Source organism: Phyllostomus hastatus, unplaced genomic scaffold (genome assembly GCF_019186645.2).
Source record: "Phyllostomus hastatus isolate PE091 unplaced genomic scaffold, TTU_PhHast_1.1 phas_contig_210, whole genome shotgun sequence".
Lineage (NCBI taxonomy): Eukaryota > Metazoa > Chordata > Mammalia > Chiroptera > Phyllostomidae > Phyllostomus > Phyllostomus hastatus.
Genome location: NW_025333737.1, coordinates 28,818,619 through 28,839,590, shown reverse-complemented (window position 1 = coordinate 28,839,590; position 20,972 = coordinate 28,818,619). Strand labels below are relative to the sequence as shown.

The following is a 20,972-nucleotide window of genomic DNA, read 5'->3' as shown; positions in this document are numbered from 1 at the left end:
TCTAATTATTCCTTTACTTTGGCTCCCCTATTGCTAATTTTTAAAAAATATCTTATTGATTAATTTTAGAGAGAGGGGAAGGGAGGGAGAAAGAGGGAGAGAAACATCAGTGTGTGGTTGCCTCTCATGTGGGCCCCACTGGGGACCTGGCCCACAACCCAGGCATGTACCCTGTCTGGGAATTGAACCGGTGACCCTTTGGTTCGCAAGCCCGAGTTCAATCCACTGAGCTACACCAGCCAGGGCTCCAAATTTTTTTTAATAAACTGACTTAATACCAATTCCCTACTTCCCACTCAGGTATGAAACTTATCTCATCCTAGACCTAGAAGCTTCTTAAAGGTGGGACCCTCCATAATTTCACCCCAAAAGTTGCCCTGTACTCAGGATATGACTCAGCTAAAGACACTTACTCCCTTTCCACTGCAGCCCTCATGGTATAACTCTTGGGGTACACCAAACAACTACAAGGAGTACAGTCTTAATTCTCAGTGTCAATTTTCAAGTTGTCACCTGCCCCTACCAATACTGAACTTGGCACTGAGTCTTTCCAAAATTACAAATTGTCTCATGACTTCAAAGTGCATTGCAAAACAAACAAAAAAACAAGCACAAGCACCAAAAGAATGTGATTACCTCCTTGAATCCTAGTATATAAACACTATTTTCTCTGAAGACCCTTTAGGATGAGAAGCCCCATTTTGTTCCCTATAAGATGAATCCTATCCTCTCAGGTCATGACCTGACTTTCTAGAATGTAAATCAATCCCAGAGTCACTAGTAATACTGCTCCCTACTGGCCCTGCCTCTAGCCTATTTCTGACCATCACATTTTTTGGAAGGTCCTTAGGAACAGAAAAGTTATTCAAGAGTCTCTTTCAACTATTTAATGAGCACTTCCTTAAATTAACCTCTCTCTCAAACCCAACTCTTCACTTCCTCTACTTTAGCACGATGTGGTTAGACAGGAAAAAGTTATCTGCCACTCCCCTCTCTCTCCTACATATGCTCAGGATAGTAAGATGAATTTGTCTTTTCACTTTTCCATCCCTTAACCTCAGGTGCTTACGAACCAAGGCAATAAAAGCAAAGTGCTTAGCAGAGTACCTGACACACAGCAATTCCCTGCCAGTGTTGGTTTCTGCTGGCTCTCCCTTCTTCCTCCCAAAACCTTAGGCTTCTTTCTGGGCCTGTTCCCATCCCACCCCGACATGCCACTGGCTAAAAATGGCACTCAACAAAGGAATGTCCTTTGGTAGTTCTAATATTCTGGTTAGTTTGCTCCTCTACATACTACCTTAGCTTGGATCTAAAATGAAGGGGAGGGGAATAGCACGTTTCCAGGTTGACCTAAATTACATTAAAACTACTTGCAGGAGTTTTAAAACTCCAAAAATAAAAATAACTTTTTAATGTGATGCATCCATATCATTCCTTCCTTATTCCTGAATTGTTCTCTTGAACTATGAAGATAGCAGTGCTAAGCAAAATGTCCCTATGAGTTATTTGCTTAATATAATCTAGCTTCCCTAGTGAAAATGTCTTCATAACATCCCCCAGACTAAGGATTCTAGGCCCAACCTCCAACCACAAAGATAACACTACTATTACAATGGTGCTTTAATATGGAGCCTCCCTGAAATGAATTGTGAACCTTTAAGGCATTATCCCTGAAATTTCACTAGCCCAACCATATTTTTTTCTTCCACTGCAGTCCTATCTGTCCTTTGAAGTAATTATATGCTGTCTCTTTCCACATCTCAGCCAGCAGACTGATCTAGTTCTGCCTTCTTCCCATCTCCTCACTTGCTTCCTTTTTAACGAGACCTTTGGCCCCCTAACCGAAATGGCAAATAGTGGTATAAGGCCAAACCCAGAAGTTCCTGAATTTATAAAAGGGATCAGGCTCCTCCTCAGCTTTGTCTTTGAATTCAGCCTTTCTCCAGAACCGAAAGCATTAAAAACTGCACTAACTTTGGTGGAGAGGGCTGTCTGCCTAACAAGATGATCCTCACCAAGAGTAGTTCTGAGACACAGGAGTGAGGAGGATCCTTTCCTTGAGACAGCCCATCAAACAGGCTCCTTCAAGGAAGGAAAAGACACCCTCCTCCAAGACCCAGGCTTTGTTCTTCCCTTAGCTGTGACTGTTACACTGTAGCCTTTTTAAGGGCTCTCCATGCTGCCTCCTCAGGGATGGCTGGCTTGGATAAAATGCCCTTCATTCCTTTAGAACAATCAACATTATCTTTGGTTTACAACCATGGTATATAACAAAACACCAAAAATCCATTTAATTCTAGGTCCTAGGGAACCTATGTCTATGTTAATTTACGTCATGGTTATACTCTCTTATTCCAGAGAAGTATGCTGTGGCTGAGGGCTATATATTGAGAAAGCTTCACTAACAACCCATCATCCAGAGTACTGAAGACTAACTTTGTATCAGCCTCTTTCTCTCAACCTTGGACTACTAATTTTTGAAATAGAGAGTATAGAGACAATCCAGGGGCCCAAGTGCTTTTGGCACCCTGGTGATTAATCATCACAGTATCAAGGCAGCCCTCAGCTGCTTCTCATGGAGAGATAGCAGGGCCCTCTCCTCACCAAACTTTTACTTCCCACAGACACCATCTGCAACTGAGCTTAGAAATGTCATCAGCAAAAGCAAGTCTCAGGATGAGCGAAGAGGATGGAGTGAAGGTTGAGATTCTGTCTTTCCTAGACTAGTAAAGAGTCTCTTGTACCCCACACAACATAGATTAAGAGCTCCTCTCACAGCTCCTAGCAGTAAGAAAACATGGTTATTTTGCTTTCTCCTTCACCTTTCACCCCATAAATTGAGGATCTGGAAGAGACCTTTTGTCTTCTGAATTGCTTCTGGCTACCCTTCAAAACTGCATAGCAACAATCACTCTAAATACCTCTCCAGGTTAAGCAATTGATCCCTCTGGTAAGGCCTGAGGCATGACAGGTAGTGAGTAGGGATAAGGAAGGAAAACAGTGAATGGAAAGAAGGTGGGAGAGAGACAGCTGCCATGTGGTGAGAAGTGGTAGGGTAGCCTAGTACTTCCTTTGGGTGTCATGCTTCCCCCAAGGTCTCAACTCCAGCTTGGAGTATTCCTACACCCGCAAAAAAATGCTACACCGGGACAGTAAAATTAACCTAAGTGTCCAGGAATGCTCACTTTGCCTCTCAGGACAATGAGAAAACTCAGCAGTCCCATCTCTGCCTTGGAATGGTTGAGTACTTACTCGAGGAACTCCCCATTTCCACTCCGCCTAGCCCTTCAGTTGACTAAGTTGTGAATACAGAAGTAACTCAGTCTCTAAAACACAGTCAGGCTATGGGGCAATTTTTAATAACAATGAAAATCCCAGTTTATCACCAAGAATATTAATTAACATCCTTGAGGCATGAACCTTACCACACAGTTAAGGATGCCTATCTGGGAAATGATGGTGCCTAAGCAATTAGGTACTGAACTGTATAGTCCAGTCAGAAGTAGCCTTGGGTGTGAAAAGAGGAAAAAAAGTCCAGTTAGATCCTCAGCCTTTAGGCTCAAAATTGAAAAGATAGCCATTGCTATAAAGTGGAAACAATATTCTCTAGAAGGTTGAAGATCACACTCTTAGCCATGAACTTCGAATATATAGGTTGAAAACCAATTCCTTTCCTCTGGAGGTTAACCAAGAACACAGGATTCCAGGAACACAAACAATCCTGAGCTCTCCATTCTCCGGGGTAAACGTGTGACAGCCCACAGGCAAAGGAACATACTTAAACTTTGGGGTCTCAAAAACAACTGGGCAACCCCCGTCACCACCGGTTTTTGAAAATTTAACTTTTTCCTAATTTCCTTGTTCTGATGTACTCCTTAACTTTGTGTAATTGCTCACCCTGTTCATAACTTCCTGATACCTATCTCCTCTCTTCCTTTGTCTCCTGATGAGTCTTATCTCCTCTCTGCCTACTTACATCACAACTAGCAGGAATGCAGACCATACTACCAAAAAAAAAAAATTAGTTCTCAGTGTGCTAAACCATGGAAGAGAAGGGAATGCAGTTATCTCCTCAGGTGGGGATAGTAAATAGTTTGGATAATAGGAATTTTAGCCTTATAAACAACTTGGACTCACTTCCTAGATTGGCAATGTCTCAGGCAGTCTCAACACAGCTAGAACACAATTTCCATGCTGACCTTACTCATGGTAACACAGGAACTGGTCAGAGGTGGTGGTGGTGTTGCTGGTGTTGCTGGTTCTCAAGAGACTATTCTTTGGTCTAAACACCTTCTTACCAACTTCCCTTGATGACAGGTGAGCTCAAACCCACTTACCTCTCCTTTCAGGAGGAGTCAGGGTACATGAAGCTCAACTCTTTTGATGGCCTGGGACTATCATCATTTGCGAAACTGTCTTCTACTTTGAAAAAATCACATTTTATGGCTTCCTGCAACTTTTTAAATTCTCTTGTTCCTAGTCTAGTGTTTTGAAGTACCTCTTCAAACCCTGAGAACTTTTTTTGGTAGTTTATGTATCTATGGCGATTCTGAAACAAAGAACCCCTAAGATAAAATGGAGGGGAAAAAATGCCTTTTATACCTAATAGGATTTGCTCAGAGGGTACAGATTAAGAAGTAAATGCAATGGAGCAAAACTGGTATAGTAACAGGAAATATTTAATTTTCCAATCTCCACTTTCCATTTTTATAAACTGAAAAAAATGTAATATATTACAAAATATCTGTACATAGACAAGGTACACCCGATGGGGGGCAAAAACAAGAGAGAGGAATACAGTGTCAGGAACCTAAATCAGGGCGAGTGTGGTGGCAACTGACACTTTTCTGATGTAGCATTCTCTCTCAAAGCCTACTAGCAACCATTTTAGGACTGTAACTGTATATGCATATTGTATATATATGTATATATATACACACACACACACATGTGGTTGGGTGATGTCTATGGCATAAGCTAACAGAAATCCTACTTACAAATTTGTGCTAACTGCCCTGCTTTTAGACATATAGATCTGATGTCACTTTCAAATCCTTATCATGCCTATGGAGAGTTGAAGAAAAAAACTAAGAAAACTGGGTCAAGAAAAACTGTTTTCAAAATCACAAAAATAACCATGGTCAAACCAGTTTTGCCTCTCATTCATGAACCAAATCAGGTTTCTCATCTGTTCAAAATAATGTATTTAATGGACTTAATAGCTCCGAGGGTACAATACTTAAAATAAAACCACTTTCGAATATAATTATTTGAATTTGTAGTTTTCTAATAGTCAAGTTGAAATTCTGCCAAACCTTTACTTCCATCATGTTTATAGAAAACGCAGCTGAAAAATTAACAAATACCTTTTCTTCCTCCACACAGATTCCAGGATACTTAAGTGAGTTTCTTTTTTCCTCTGCTTTTAGAAACAGTCAAAATTACCAAACATTTTTTTCTTTTTCATTTTAAGGTTAGACTCCCAAAATGGGGGCTGGGGGTGAGATGGAATCATACACACACATACACACGCACACATACACTCACCCCCTTCCCTAGTAGCAGGGATGGGTGAATGGAGCCTTAGGGATATTACTTAGAATATTTGGCATAATTAAAAATAAGAGGTGGGAAGGGAAAAACATTATTGATGACTGATGATAACCAAAATATAATTAAAATATATAGACATTTTTTTATTCATATTTGGTGCGAAACCAATTTTCTTCCACTGGATACTTCTGAGTTCTTTAATCAAAAATGGGAGTGGGACCCAATGCCTCAAATTCAAATATTCTAAAATACAAAGGGCCATGTCTGAAGACTAAGAAGTCAACAGACAAAAGGTTCAGATAAACTTTAATGCAATTTACCAATACCGTGTCAGTGAGCCTAGCAAAGCTAATTGGACACACTGGTATAAAAAGTCGTCAATGCCAAAATGGCTGGAAGGTTCTTTCTAATAAATGTTTGGCCCTGAGGGCAAGGCCAGACCAAAACCCAGAGAATGATAAAGAAATACACACACCATAAATCTACCAATTTCAGTGATGGGAAAAAATAGTCTTCGTGTAAATATCTGAAGAGGGTTCTTCTTTCATTTCTCTAAAGTTTTTTATTAGTGCATCTTTCTCTTACAAGTAGTTTTTAATTTTTTAATATAAGAATTTGGCATTAAAACATGAAACTTCACTTTAGTTCTGAAAACTATTCTTCAAGATGCTGAAGCACATTTGCCTTTTCTTTGTAAAAGAGGGAGCTAAGCTATGTTTCACCAATGTCTAAGCCTGTGCAGATAATTTATATGAATGTGCATGTTTTTAAACACATTATATGCTGGTACTCACAGAGAAATGGAAGCCAGAATGAGAAGTCTCCCAAGTTATCCCACCCTGAAGCCTTTCCCTTTTCCATTTCCTGTTTATAATAAAGAAAAACTCTTGCCATGAAATCATAATTTAACCCTTTTTACCAAAACCAAAACAAAAACTCTCCAGAGGAAAATTCTAAAAAGATCTGGCAGGATATACATGCTGAGATATGTATATGTCAATACTATTCTTTCTCATGGTCTGCTCTTTTAAAGTTATTTTTTAAGAAGGTCTTGGGTATTGAAATATCTTCAGAAAAATACCCACCCTAAACTAAGTTACATTTCCATGTATTTTCAGGATTTTTTTCATTTTGACAATATTACAATGCTGTTTCAAAAGGGGTTATTTTTGACATAAAAATATATGTGTAGACAGTATGCTAACTGCTCTTACTGGCCCTCTAAATGTGAAGGCATAATCTCTAACCCCAGCTCAGCAGCAATGGTCTAGGTTGTCTGCATTTATAAATCAACTTCACCATCAGAGCATGGTTAAAAAAAAAAAATTCAGAATTGAAGTTACAGAGAACAATATAGGAGTTTGAATTTCCTTTCCTTTATTTCAAAAAAGGTAAAGAATTATCCCAGGTTCTTGGGCATCTCAACAATTTTTTCCAAACAAATGTCTCAAAAAGAGAGACAGAAAAAGAAAAACTCTATAGTCGGGGTGAAAAAGGGAAAAGATGGGGTAAAGTCTACCTACTTGCCCAAGAATGCCACTTTCTACAGCCTGCTTCAAATGCAGGGAGTGAGGGCATGTCTTTTGCCAAAGCAGAACAAACTTTAAGGCTGAGTAATTTATTTGGAAAAAAGGAATGTTTAAGATGCTCAATGGGGGAAAAAAAGAGTTTACTTGAAAGCAAAAATGTGACGTGGTAGAGAGGAAGGAAACATTTATTTAAATCAGCCAATCACTTTTTTCCCTTACAGCAAAAGCCTAAGAGCAGCTCAAATTTCGTGAACACTATTCTCTTTAAAATATAAAACAAAACAAAGTACTAAATCGAAAAGAAAAGAACTATTAAAAAAAATCCAAAACTTTAAAAACCTAAAGAGAGTCTCTCCTGAGCCATCTCAAAACTGAAACTGTTTTCTTTTTCTTCTGCTCAAAGTAGTGCAGGCAATGAACTAATAAAGCATTTACTTGTCAATTTAATGGCCCTCTCCATATTCTCTACTTGTATCTACTAGGTAGAGTTGAAGTAAATGTTCTGGCTCTAACCCATCCAGGGGGAACTGGTGCCAACATCATTATTTTGGAAGTCGCCTGCTTAGTAGCAAGTGAGCAAGGAATACAATGGATAGCTTTGAAGTAGCCAAATGCAGATGATTACCTCACTCTGGCAAATGATTTCATTAAAGGTTCAGAGGACTGGATGGAAGATGGACAGGGAAGGAATCTTTCAGGACACTGAAGTCTCTCTGGGTTAGTAAGGAACTCCTCTCCCTCTTCCCCCTCTTGGCGGGACTCTTGTAGGACCCCGATAGAGTTTTCCATAAGCAGAAGACTGAGCTGGGACCCCCCAGTTAAGGCCTGCTCCTGAGCTGCCGGCTCCACTGGTTCCAGGCCCCAGCTCCCCATAGTTTTGCAATTTGGTCTCTGCATGTGCCACAGAGTTGCTGCTTCCCTCAGCCTTCAGGAATGGTTGCCCGACCACTGAGTGTATTGCTAAGGGGACCCTGGCAAAACGGAGGTCCTGGTCCCCTGGAAACTGCACTGACCCTGTACCCTGGTAACTGCTGGACTCCCCAAGGTGGCTCACAGAGCCTGAGAAGGTCCTGTTCTTCACCAGGGTCTGGGCCAAGGATTCTGTCACAGCTGGACCAGAGTTGCGTTCATCAGTGTCAGTGGCACTGAACCCTGTTTCAGGCCCATCAGTGTTTCCATAAGTCCTGTTGGGATGGGGTCGGGTGGAGTATTCCATTGGTCTCATGGCCTGGTGCTCATGTGGCAGGCGGCCAGAAGGCTCTGCTTCAGGCTGGGATAAAAGTTGCAGCAAGGCGGCTGTCACGGCTGGGTTCAACTCCTGGGGGGCGCTGGAAAGATCGCCTTCAACCAGAGGGGGTGGAGGTGGCGGCGGTGGAGGTCCAGGGGGCTCAGGGGGCCTCTTCTCTGGTGGAAGAATGTGAGGAGGACATGCTGTGGAAGGGTTACTTCTTTTAAACACCATCTTAAAAATCACATGTGATTATAAACACAAACACACACACACACATACATACTGCCCAACATAAACATATCAATACAAGTAACCAAAATATATATAGAATAAAATCTTGGGATCAGGAAATGTCAATTTATAAATAAAATCAAGTGATTAATAGCAAAACAGATGTATTCTGGATCTAACAGCTGGTGTAAAAAGATCACATGTTTTAAATACTGTTCTGATTTTTGTCTGAGATTTCCTCCATTTCCTTCCTTAAGGAACTGTTCTAATATGTAGGCTGCCGGCAGCCTCCTGCCCCTTTTTGCTGTTGAATCAAAACATTAATGAAAGTAAAGTAGAAAGAAAGAAGATGAGAGGGAACAATATACATGCTACAGTCACATTTCTAGGACATAATCTTGCTGTACAATAGGAGACCTTGCATGGACTCAGCTAATACATTTTACAGAATGTTTAATAATATAAGGTTAACACCTGAAATAGAACTTAGAGAACATACAGGAGAGATCAAATTAAAAAAAAAAAAAAAAAAAACAACCCTTTCATTACCATCATGTATACTTGCTTCTCCACGTTCGGTCCCTCTCCCAATAACCACATTCTAAAGAAAGGAATGTTAACCACCACTGTCATTCAGCGGCCTATGTTACAGTAATTATAAAGACTAATTATCTATAATAATTTTCTATTTTATTTCCCCATCTCCTGCATTTTTTCCATACTATGACTAAAATTACTGTAGCAATAGCATGCAGAATGGACTGTTAACATCTATTTATCTTGGAGACAGTGATAAGAACCAAATATTCAGAAATGTATTAAATACTACGCTCTGTCTTTCCAAAGATCTTTGTCTTTTTCAAACCACTCCTCAGACTTTGCCCCGCAACTGCCCGCTTACTTTGCCCAAGTGTGCCAATTGTCTGAAAATGAACTCCTGCCAAGACAGCAGAGTAGAGATGTAAAATGGCATAAGTCTGAGAACATATAAAACCAAGTTGAGTCAAAAGAGTGCATTTAGACAGTTGGAAGTCACCCCGCTGAAGAAGACACTTAATGTTTTGGGATATCTTCCAAACGATGGATTTTTCTTTTCCTTATTGAAGCATATTTTGAAATGTCGATATAGTCGATTCTTTTTGTCTGAGCTAGTGATATAAAGTTATTACTCAAACAAGCAAAAGGTGGTTTTTAGTTATTAGATATTTTGGTAGCATATTTACCACAAGTATATTTTGCAAATATAATCAATAAGTATGTATTTCCTTAGTGTGCAGATGAAAGCACTATGAAAACACTACAAAACTGTCAGGGTATGCAGTGGAAGGACGAGGTCAGATGTTATATATAATATACATAAGTAGGACAACCAACGATCCCATTTTACCCAGGACTGATGAGAGGGTTCCCAAATTGCCAGCTCTCACTTTTAAAACCAGGACTGTACAGGGTTAAGTTGGCTACCCTATAAATAGCAGCTGCCCAAGTAACTTGTTGACTGGCTGGCTGACTAGGTGGTAGAAAAAAAATGAATTTAAGGACAAAAAATTAGCTATGGAAAACTCATAACCTGAAAAGTAAGCATCCTGAAAAAGGAGAGCTAACTGGACTACAAACATCTATAGATTTCAGAACTTTTTAATGTCAATGCTACATTATCTCACTACATAAAAACATCACAGTACCAGTTATTTTTAAAAGTATTTTTTGGACAATACATGAAATAGAACACCAGGCTGTTGTTGTTTTTAACACTGAGGGCAGACAATTTTAAAAATGCCCAACTGCAAAAGTTGTCAAAACTAAACTTACACTTTTCCAGGCTTACTACTTTTCACATTTAAATTCTTTTATGTTAACTAGCCTAGTTGTTTCAATAGAACTAATTCTTGAGCTCAATTTCACATTTATGAGAAGATGAAAACTATTTCAAAGAAGCAAAAGCAGATGGATTGTAAAAACTATTAAAGGTTAGTAAAACTTCTTAAAGGAATTAAAAATAAAGATCACATTAAAAAATCATACTAAGATTTAAAGTGTTAACAGCATTACCAATCCTTAACAGTCTGTACTAATGGAGGGCGATATTAATGAAATGTACAAATAACTTAAAAACTTTATTTGACTCATCGGATTTCAACCATAACCTTTCCCCAACAAGTACAGAGAAGCTAAACAGTAGCCAAAGTGATAAATTTTCACCTTCTCCGGTTTATTTAGTCTGCCCTCTGGTGGAAGTGCTAATGAACAGTAAAATGGCCTTAAGAGAGGCAGCAGGGGAGAAACATGAGAGACACAGGAAACACCAACTGGTTAACCCAGGGGTGAGTGTAATTATCAGAAGTGGCATTTTTACTCTCCCCTGAAAAGTAAACCCAACAATTTTTGGCTATAAGCCAGGCCTTAATTTTAGTTCAATTTCATCCTTTAGCTGATACCTTGTTGGCTCAATTATTAAGTGAATTTCTTTTAATCACTGTATTATTTAATTTGAACCACTTCTTTGAGGTATTTTGATTATAGCTAAATTTTTTTTTGAGGGAGATGGGAGGTGGGTATGAGAGATGATACAAAGAGGCTTGCTTTAATTCTAGATTAGCTTTCTCTTATTCCATGTTTTGAAGTCTCTTTAAAAAACAACTGGAATCAGATGACAGGATAGCAAAGTTAATTAAGAAACACAATTAAGAAGGTACACAAGTTCTAAGTTCTGGCTCTGCCAATAATATGGTTCCAGCAGTGAAACCATAGGTAGGTTAATTTAAATTCCCTGGATTGCAGTTTTCCTATCTGTAAAGTACAGGAGTCAGTTTCCTTTATGTTATCTTCCAGTTCTAAAGACTTTACATATGAAAAATAGCTTATATTTTGACCCTATACCCGTGGAAATAAGGCATATACTTTCTGCAACATCCCATATAAAATGTGAATGCAGAACCCTGAAGTTGAAGGTTAGTGAATCTCTTCAACCCTTGTACTTCTTCTCATTCCTCAATTCATGAGGTCTTCATGGACAGTGAAATTTCCAAGAAGTTGAAAACACTTTTTAGATAAGATTTTGCAAACAGACTGTGAATCAGAATTGATTAGAAAAAATTTTTCCTTCTAATAAACTGCATGCTGTGGTCATGTAAGATCAAAGTATAACATATTTCCTTTTTTTTTTTTTAATATAATGCTCATTTCCTAATCTAAAATCCATTCAATTGTCTCTTTCAGGAACACAGCTTTTAAAGGAATCATTTTTATATGCTATTAGTTTTTGAAAAGGAAATGTACAGTGTTATTTACTTATTATTCCCAGATTAGTTTTCAGGAGATTAACAATGATATTTTATTAGGTTTTTCTTGAATGTACCTTTCAGACAAGACTCTGGTATCCAGCATCCACTACACTAGAGTAACATTTACTATTCGCACAATCTGATGATGGTTTGTTTCGAAGGCAGATTTTCAAGTGCAAGTATTAGTTGGCCACTCTACACACAGTGGTTCAAATGCACCACTAGCTATGGATGTGGTTTCTATGAATTAGAACACAGGGGCTTTACTTACCTACCTCCTAGGAAATGGAAAATCAGTATATGAAAGGTGTTTTGAGAAGCTTTGAGACTTAAATAAAAGAAGCCGGGCAAGAAATGCATCACTTGTTGGTATGTTCTCCTGTAGACTAGGTTACAGAAAAACTGAAACTGAGGCCATTGATGTGAAAAAAGAAATATTAAAGAGACTTTTTAAGAGGATCAACAGCACCTGAGCTCAATGAGATTCATGACCGGTCTGTTTACCTGCTGCCTCCTCCTGTGGCATTGTGGGAGTTCTTCGGGGCCCCTGTGGCCCACTGTTCTTGTCACTGTTGTTTTCCTCCAGGTTGCCTGCTGGCTCCTGGGTTTTCATCAGCTGACTCAAGAGAACTGCCAACATATTCTGCATGTCAGCTGGTGTGCTTGAAGCTTCAGGGGTCTTCTGTTCTGCTGACGGCTGGACCACTGGAGCAGGGGTTGCCTCCTTCAAAGACTCCTCTGGGGCCATGGGCTCCGAGTCCTGCTGCTGGGAAGTGGCTTCCGTTAGGGCATTGAGGGATTGGTTCAGGGCCTCCAGCTGCTGCTGTATCTCAGGGTTGGAGTGGATATTAAGCAGCTGTGCCATTTGAGGGATGCTTAGGTCAGTTTGGCTCTGCAGCAGGTTCAATAACACTGCCAATTCACTTTGATTCAATTGTTGTGTGATGTCACCGAGGCCTGTGGGGAGAGTGAAGCCAATATAAGAGGATGAGGCAGGGCAAAGAATTTTTGCTTTCTTCAACTAACAATAGCAACTTATAACATCCAGTGAATGACATTTCATTTTGAATGTCTCATTTTTCATGCCTCACATCATCAAGACACATTTTGTTACTCTTTATATTACTGCTTAAAAATACATGGACTACCTCAATCATCTCTGTATTGTAAGTAAAAGTTATTTCATTTTACCCTTATTTTTCAAGGTCAATGATTTTTCTACCCTTACTGTACATCGGAATTACTAGGCTTCTGGCCTCATCCCTAGAGATGTGGCAAGTGTTCAGGCATGTTTATTTTTAAAGCTTTCTGGATGATTCTAATGTGCAGCCGGCATTGAAAACCACTGCTGTAGGTGGACAGGGAAGGGAAAGTGAGCCAAGGAAAAAATATCTGTAGTTTAGAAAAACTGGTGGTACCACAGAACTACTTTGTTATAAAAGTTCATTATTCTACAGTTTTGGATATATTTAGATCAGATCACAGTCTTCAGAACTAACTACATTTAGCAATTGAGATTTAACATGACTGGATTTTACGAAGGTCTTATCAAATCTAACATATACAGTGCTCCAAATTGTGTGTGTTAGAGCTCCATAGATGAAGAGATCTTAACTTGAATTTGGCTTACCTAATTTACTGATTTATGCCACAGATCTCATGACGATATAATATTCCTTATTTCAGAAATGGAAAATAATCTACCATAGGCTTTCTGGACCACATATACAAAATTTGGTTTATCTCCTTTTCCATAAAATGAGAACACCAACCTCTTTATAAGTGCTTCAGTGGCTACAAATTAAAACACACACATCCTTGCACTTAACCTTCAAAAACTGCCAAAATGTGCTTTAAAAAGCACGTTGTCTCTATCCCAGCACTGACCTATTGCATCCCCAGCCCCAGGCTCCACCTTGCCAGGAGCAGGCTGAGGTGGTGCTGGACTGCTATTCTTCACAGGCTCAGCACTTGTCCCTGAGGTAGTTTCTTTTCGAGAGGTTTTGGATGGAGGTGGCTCTTCTACCACAACACCACTTTGTCGCTGCCGTCGCCGTTTCTTACTCCATAATTCATGGCAATCCTGCCAGTGGGGGAGACTGAAAAAAGACAAAGCAAAGGGGAAATATGTGTGGGAACGTGGTAGTGAGTGAACAGAAGAACAAGATATTAAAATGGGAAGGCAAAGACCAGTGGGAAACGGCAAAGGTAAGAAAAAAAAAAACAGAGAAGTTAGTAAATAAATAGTAGCAGTATAAAAAGAATCATGGTGTACAACAGTCTGAGAAAATAAAAGTCAAAAAGCCCAAAGGATTTCTACAGTGAGAAACAAGGCTCTTGCTAATAACCAGAGACACACCTGCTATATAAATGCCCACATCCAGCCAAACAGTTAAGTCTTATAACTGTTTTTGGTTGGTATAAGAAGAAGAAGAATGTTACTGGTCAAATTTCAGTTGAGAATAAATAGCACGGAGATGACTGGCTTGTTAATGGCTACAAAAAGTCCAGGCAAAGTATGATTTAAATAAGTTGGAACAACATAAGCATATCATGATTAAACACCCTCTGTGTAAAATCAATTTGTGTGTCATTTGGTCTGTGAACCAGACCAAAAACTGATTCATTCTTCTTTCTGCCCACTGAATTTCCTTAAGTGGATGTTTTCATTTGTGGGGTTTATTAGAATATTTTAACATATATAATATGTTTCCAGGTTTTCCCATGATAATGCAAACAGTCCCAAGTAGGTCAAATCTTCCTATAATAAAGATTACCATAGCCAAAAATCTATTACAAGAGCTCCCAAATTTCAGTAAAAAGCTTTATGTATTTCAAGCCACATTCAATGTATCAAAATGCTAGTACAATAAATTTCTTTGGAACAATCAAATTTGTAGTTACTACCTGTGCATGTAGTAACATCCTATTCATTTCTTTAAGACACAGACTTTCTATAAGAAAAAAATGCCCAGAAAAAGTCTAACATGAACGCTATAATGCTGTGAGTGATAAATTCAAATATAAAAGATTTTTTTATTTGCCAGAATGTGAGCTGTGAGTGTAGAATCTCTAAGGATCTTAGAGAATACGGAAAATTCATAAAACTCTGATGAAAGAGACACATTCAAAGACCACATTTTCTACTCGAAATTCAGGACATGGGATCTAACAGTGATACAAACTATTTAAAATTAGGACTGTCCTTGTAAGTATGGAATATACATGGTCATCACAGATAGAGGATTCAAGTAGATGGAATAATTAAGAGTGAAAACTAGCCCTGGCTGGTGTGGCTCAGTGGATTGAGTGCCAGCCTGCAAACCAAAAGGTTGCCAGTTGGATTCTCAGTCAGGGCACTTGCCTGGGTTTCGGGGCCCAGTTAGGGATGTACAAGAGGCAACCAATCAATGTTATCTCTCCACATGGATGCTTCTCTCCTTCTCTTTCTCCCTCCTTTCCCATCTCTCTAAAAAATAAATAAATCCTAAAAAAAAAAGTAAAAACTCAAAGGAATACCTTCAAAGAGGTTCTTAGGGCAATAAACTGGGCATACAGGAACAAAAGAAGATAGTTTGAGTCAAATTAGAAGAAATATTGTATCTAAATCTATTCCTTATTTTTTTTAAAAAAGTAAAGGAATAAAATATCCTATCAATCATAATACTATTTGTGGGTACGTCTCCATCTGCAGTTCCTCTTTAAGATCAATTATTTTGAGTTTCTCATCTCCTAGGCCTAGGGGAGGAGGGGACGTTTAGGGTCACTACATGAACACCAGCACTTACTCTGGAGGATCCATTTTACTGAGGTCAACATCTTTAAGGAAGTCACTCTGTAGGGTCTGTTCAGCTGTGCAACGTTTGCTAGGATCTAGTGTCAGCATGTGGTCCAGTAAATCCAGTGCTGCTGAAGGAATGCTGTGGAAAGGAAGAGAGAGAAAACAAGTTCACAATGACCCGACAGTTCTTAAACCTGTAACCTTGCATCAAAGGTCTCCAAATTTCCAGTTTCATGAAAAACTGTGGAAAGGGGGTTGGAAGCTGGCTAAATAAGCAAGCAGGTTTTTTCTTCCACAGAGGATTTAAGAAGTGCTATAACACAAGTAGAATATATGAAGCCAGCAATTACATTCTCTTTTTGTCTTGGAAAGATCAAAAAGACTATGAAAAAATACACATATTGTTGAAAATAAAATAGTTTTCTATCATTTAAAGCCTTCAAAAAAGAAAATTACAAAAAGGCTGTGACAGAAATTTGTTCAAAAATAAAATGTTTTCCTATGGTGTGCTGCCATAATAAATTGGGACAACACTAACTCCCTAAGCCAGTAAAAGGCCAAGTGTAAACCAAACACCAGTCAAACACAGAAATTAGGTGTATATTTTTGCCAAACTCACAAAGAGAATTCTTCTCGTAGACGCCTTCTATATTGCTTCTTCGGTTTCATGGTATTGAAATAGGGCAGCTTGATAACATCAGGCCACACAGCTGGACAAGGGCTACCACAGAGTCGACTGAAAACAAAGCAGAAAGCAGAAATAAAAAAGTGAGTAAGTCAGCATCATGAATTCTGGAAATTCTAGAAGCAGAAACGATTACATCCTGAGAGCATATTAAATTAGACGGCATGCAGAAAGAAAAACCTGACCTCATTGCTTTAAGGACAGAGGATTAGGACAAAAAGAACTGGTTACAAGACAATGAAGAGAAAATAGTGGCAGAATAGTTTAAAATGATCTAAGTATTTTGTTTTGTAAAACATGTTTTTAATTCTCCACAGGGGTTTTCATTACCAATTTTGTTCAGTTCAGTTAGTGTTAATTACCAAGGGCTGAGCTGGCCCTATAATAATATCCCTACAGTAAAAACTCACAAAAGAAAGACTAAGGCTGAAAATTTTGATGGAAAATTGAGTTTACTGCATAACAAATAACAAGTTATATATTACCTTTTAAAAAGTCTACATTAGCTGGCTGTACTCTTTCCCCTAATCTTACTGAATAAAACAACCCAAATCCCACCTTGACCCCAACCAAGCCTTTCTGAAACCCCCTATTATAGGTTCTATTTTATAATTATCTGCATACATGTTGTATCACTTACTAAACTCTGAGCTCTTTGAAGGCAGGGACCTACTTTATTTATCTCTGAATCCTAAAGTTTAACAGAGAAAAAAATTTGTTACAAAACAGGCTCAATAAATGTGCGCTGAATAAATACGATCTTACTCTAACCTAAGAATAGAATAACTATCCTGAAAATGACATGCTTTTATATGAAGAATAAAAAAACATGCAAAATAAGATCTAAAAAGTAGGTGGAATACAACTTCTTTATATAGAGCACATTGCAAAATACATGGTAAACCTGAGTGAGTAAAGAGAAACTTGGACACAAGGAATACAAAATCATTTAGCAGAATGGTTGAAAAGTGTTAGAAATTAGAGGACATGACTATCACACTTAGGCACTCAGAGCACATGCACAATTGTACCTGATCAGTTCTAGCTGAGCCAGTTCCAGGTTGGCTTGAAATATAGGCTTCTTTGTAAACAGTTCCCCAAGGATGCATCTAGAAAGAGTAAAATTGAGAGGTCAGAAGAGAAATCCCTGAAGCCTAATTAAAGTGTGTCTCAATAAACTTTTATAGTATATATAAACTTTTATAGTATATATACCATGTTGTAAATCAACCCGAAACTGCAGTGTCTGAGTTTCGTAACAGAAAATATATTTCTTGCAGTGAAAACATACACTATAAAGGATCTAAATTTGCCAGCAGATCGAACCCTTGCCAACTATAAAGGATAGTCTATATATAAGCATAGAAAAAGAGTCAAGAGTCCTTTTCTATATATTTCATTGTAAATTAAGAAAATAACTAAAGACTAAAATATCCATGTTTCATTTTACAAGGATGCTCAGCAGTTCCTACAGTGTAACTACACTATAGCCCTCTTGGCACTATTTGTAAAAAAAAAGTTTATCGTCATTAGCCAAGAACAGTTTCAACAGGACTGTCACAAATACATTATGCTTAAACACCTTTATCATTTTGAAAAGACCTTTCAAAAACTATATTGACATATTTAGTCTCCAAATTTTTCTCCACAAATTACTTATTACAAACGGAAAACTAGTAACAATTCAGTGGGAGGAAAGACAACCAAGTGACCAAAGTTAACATCAGTAAGAGGCAAACAGGGTTCATGTTAGTACAAATGTGATACCTGAAAAGAACACTTATAGAGTGAATATTCCAGCCAAAAACTCATAACCTGAACCTACTGAATCTGTAGTCTTCAAAAATGTAAAAGTTATAAAAGACAAAGAAAGATTAAGGAACTATTTCAGATTAAAGATGACAACTAAATGTAATAAATGATACTGGATAGTATCCTCTATTATGAGAGGTATTGTTTCCAGGACATTATTTAGGGTAGTGACAAAATAAGAATACGAAATGTTAAGTATTGTATTAAATGTAGTGTATGAATGTTAAATTCCCTGAATTTAATCATTATATTGTGATTATTTAAGAGATTATCTTTGTTCTTAGAAAATGTACATTAAATATTAAGAGGGAAAGGAGCATGATATATACAACTACTTTCAAATAGTTCTGGGAAAAATATTTGGTATATTTATAAGCATACATTTTATTCTATTTATATATTTATATGACATACATATGCACACATATATATATACATAAATGAATATAAAAGCAAATGTGTCAAGATGTTAAAAATTAGTGAAGTCCTGGCTGGTGTGGCTCAGTTGGTTAGAGCATCATCCTGTAAACCCGAAGGTCATGGGTTCAATACCTGGTTAGGGTACATACTTAAGTTGTGGATTTGGTCCTGGCTGGGGCATGTACAAGAGGCAACCGATCCATGTTCCTCTCTCACATTCTCACCCTCCCTTCCCTTATTTCTAAAATCAGTGATTATGTCCTTGGGTGAGAATTAAAAAAAAAAAAAAGTGAATCTAATATGAATGAATCTCAGTATAATTATGTTGAGTAAAAGATGCGAGAGGAGCCCTGGCCAGGGCTCAGTTGGTTCAGTTGGCTGGAGGGTTGTTCCATAAACCAAAAGGTTATGGGTTCAATTCCCAGTCAGGGCACACGCCTAGATTGCATGTTCGATCTCCAGTCGGGAAGTGTACAGGAGGAAACTGATTGATGTTTCTCTCTCACTTTGAGGTTCCTGTTTCTCTTTCTCTCTCTCCTACTCCCTCTCTCTCTAAAATCTATAGACATATCCTCAGGTAAGATTAAAAAATTTAAAAATCAGATAAAAAATGATGCAAGAGGAAAAAACATACATTTACTGTATGATTCCAATTCTATAAAAGTCTAGAAATGAAAATTAATCAACAGTGGTAGAAAGAAGAACAATGACTGCCTGGGAATGGGATGGTGTAGACAGGAGATTACAAAGCAGCACATGGAAACATGTAGGTAATGGTTTCACTGGTTTATACAATATGCATATGTTAAATATATAGTTTATTATATACCTCAATTAAAAGGTTAAACACATTTAGTAAATCTGAAAAAGGCTACACTTTGTACTGTTCTCGTAAGTTTTCTGTACATTTAAAATTACTTCAAAATAAACTTAAAAACAAATGAAAAATATGAATACTTTATACTTTTCTGTATGCATGAAATATTTCACTTTTTAAAGTGGGAAAAGATGCCCTGGCTGGTATAGCTCAGTGGGTTGAGCATGGGCTGTGAACCAAAGGGTCACGGGTTCCATTTTCAGTCAGGGCACATGCCTGGGTTGTGGGCCAGGTCCCCAGTGGGGGGCATGTGAGAGGCAACCACACACTGATGTTTCTCTCCCTCTCTTTCTTTCTCCCTCTCTCCCCACCACCAAATAAATAAATAAATAAATCCTAAAAAAAAAAAAAGAAAAAGAAAAGAAACCATTAAAAAATAAAGTGGGAAAAGAAAAAAATGGACAAAGAAGTCTCTTCTTTGGTCTGTATTTTGATATGAGATTTATTCAAAAATATAAAACCAGTGTTTATATACATGCTTTTACTTAAAAATTATTTAGCTTGACTAAATTTCAGAAAGCAAAACAAACCTAGCTCTTAAAGTTATTCATACCTTCTTATTAGTATTTGTTAATGTTAATGACAAATTCTTACTTCTTATGTTGTGTCAAATCTTATCCAGAGATAAAAAAGTAAAATAAAATTTAATTCTGTTTCCAACATCAACTGCCAAACAAAATTCCAAATACAGTGGCTGAGAGAAAACCTAACCAACCAACCAACCAACCAGCCAACCCAGCTGGGTTTTGAGACTCTAGGTACAATGCATTGTACTAGTCTTTCTAGTTTCTCCCCAGAATTTCACATTGAACTGCTCCAGCAATTCTCTGATATGAATATCGTACAAAAATATCTTCAGAGAGACTACCTTTCATCACCAAGTAGTAAGCTCAATTCAACAAGTCATTGTGCTTTAAAGAAAGTCTAATTTTCTATAATTTTGATTTACAGTTGTGTTTTTGTATTTCCTTTTTTTTTAAATTTCAGTTTCCAGTCCTTTAATAGGGAAGACCATCATTATGCAATCAACACTTTGCTATCACACGAAGGTGGCAGGTTGCAGAGACTGAAATAATAGTACCAATAGAGCTAAGAACTTTCCCTGTGCATCTTAATGGAGCGTTAACTTTAGAGCCTAGTTGTGACAATTTAAATGCTAATACTATTAAAGCAAATAGTCCAGAACATAAACACACCCAGCTTGAGTCAGTAAAATTTAACTAAAGCTTCATTTGAGTTAGATAGGCTACCACAGAAATTATGCTGTCTTTCTCCTTCACCCTTTTGAATTTTGAAATAAAACTCCTGCAGTGCCTCCTTTAAAGAATGTTATTAATAGAGGCCAAGAATGGGGAAAAGTGATATGCTCCACTGGCAAATATGTATGTCAGAAGCCTAAAACACTGAGGTCAAAGACCATCTATGTATGTATAAGTCATAGAGCGTAAGAAACAATGAACAAATATTCCCCTTACAAACAAATGGTGAATAGTTTCCACACAAAAGAACTAAGACTCCTTGGCGCAAGGGTGTCAAACTCGTTTTCACCAGAGTCCACATCAGCCTTGA

At 37.9% G+C, this 20,972-nt stretch overlaps 1 protein-coding gene across 9 annotated transcripts in view; it reads right to left on the bottom strand.

Annotated features, from left to right (window-relative positions):
- The window catches only part of CDK12 (cyclin dependent kinase 12), a 72,128-nt gene that overhangs the window by 22,035 nt on the left and 29,121 nt on the right, over window positions 1–20,972 (bottom strand). For 4 of the 9 annotated variants that reach the window (XR_006785445.1, XR_006785443.1, XR_006785444.1 and 1 more), the window contains exons 9-14: window positions 17,326–17,403; window positions 16,229–16,345; window positions 15,617–15,748; window positions 13,716–13,927; window positions 12,333–12,785; window positions 7,708–8,513 (exon numbers count right to left, since the gene is read on the bottom strand). Coding sequence is in view for 2 of the 9 variants with exons in the window: in XM_045837260.1 (XP_045693216.1) it covers window positions 7,801–8,513; window positions 12,333–12,785; window positions 13,716–13,927; window positions 15,617–15,748; window positions 16,229–16,345; window positions 17,326–17,403 (1,705 nt within the window). In the remaining 7 variants the exon portion in view is untranslated. Of the gene's footprint in view, window positions 1–7,249; window positions 8,514–12,332; window positions 12,786–13,715; window positions 13,928–15,616; window positions 15,749–16,228; window positions 16,346–17,325; window positions 17,404–20,972 lie in introns of those variants that run through there. The other 5 variants (XR_006785447.1, XR_006785449.1, XR_006785448.1 and 2 more) reach the window with 3 other exon arrangements.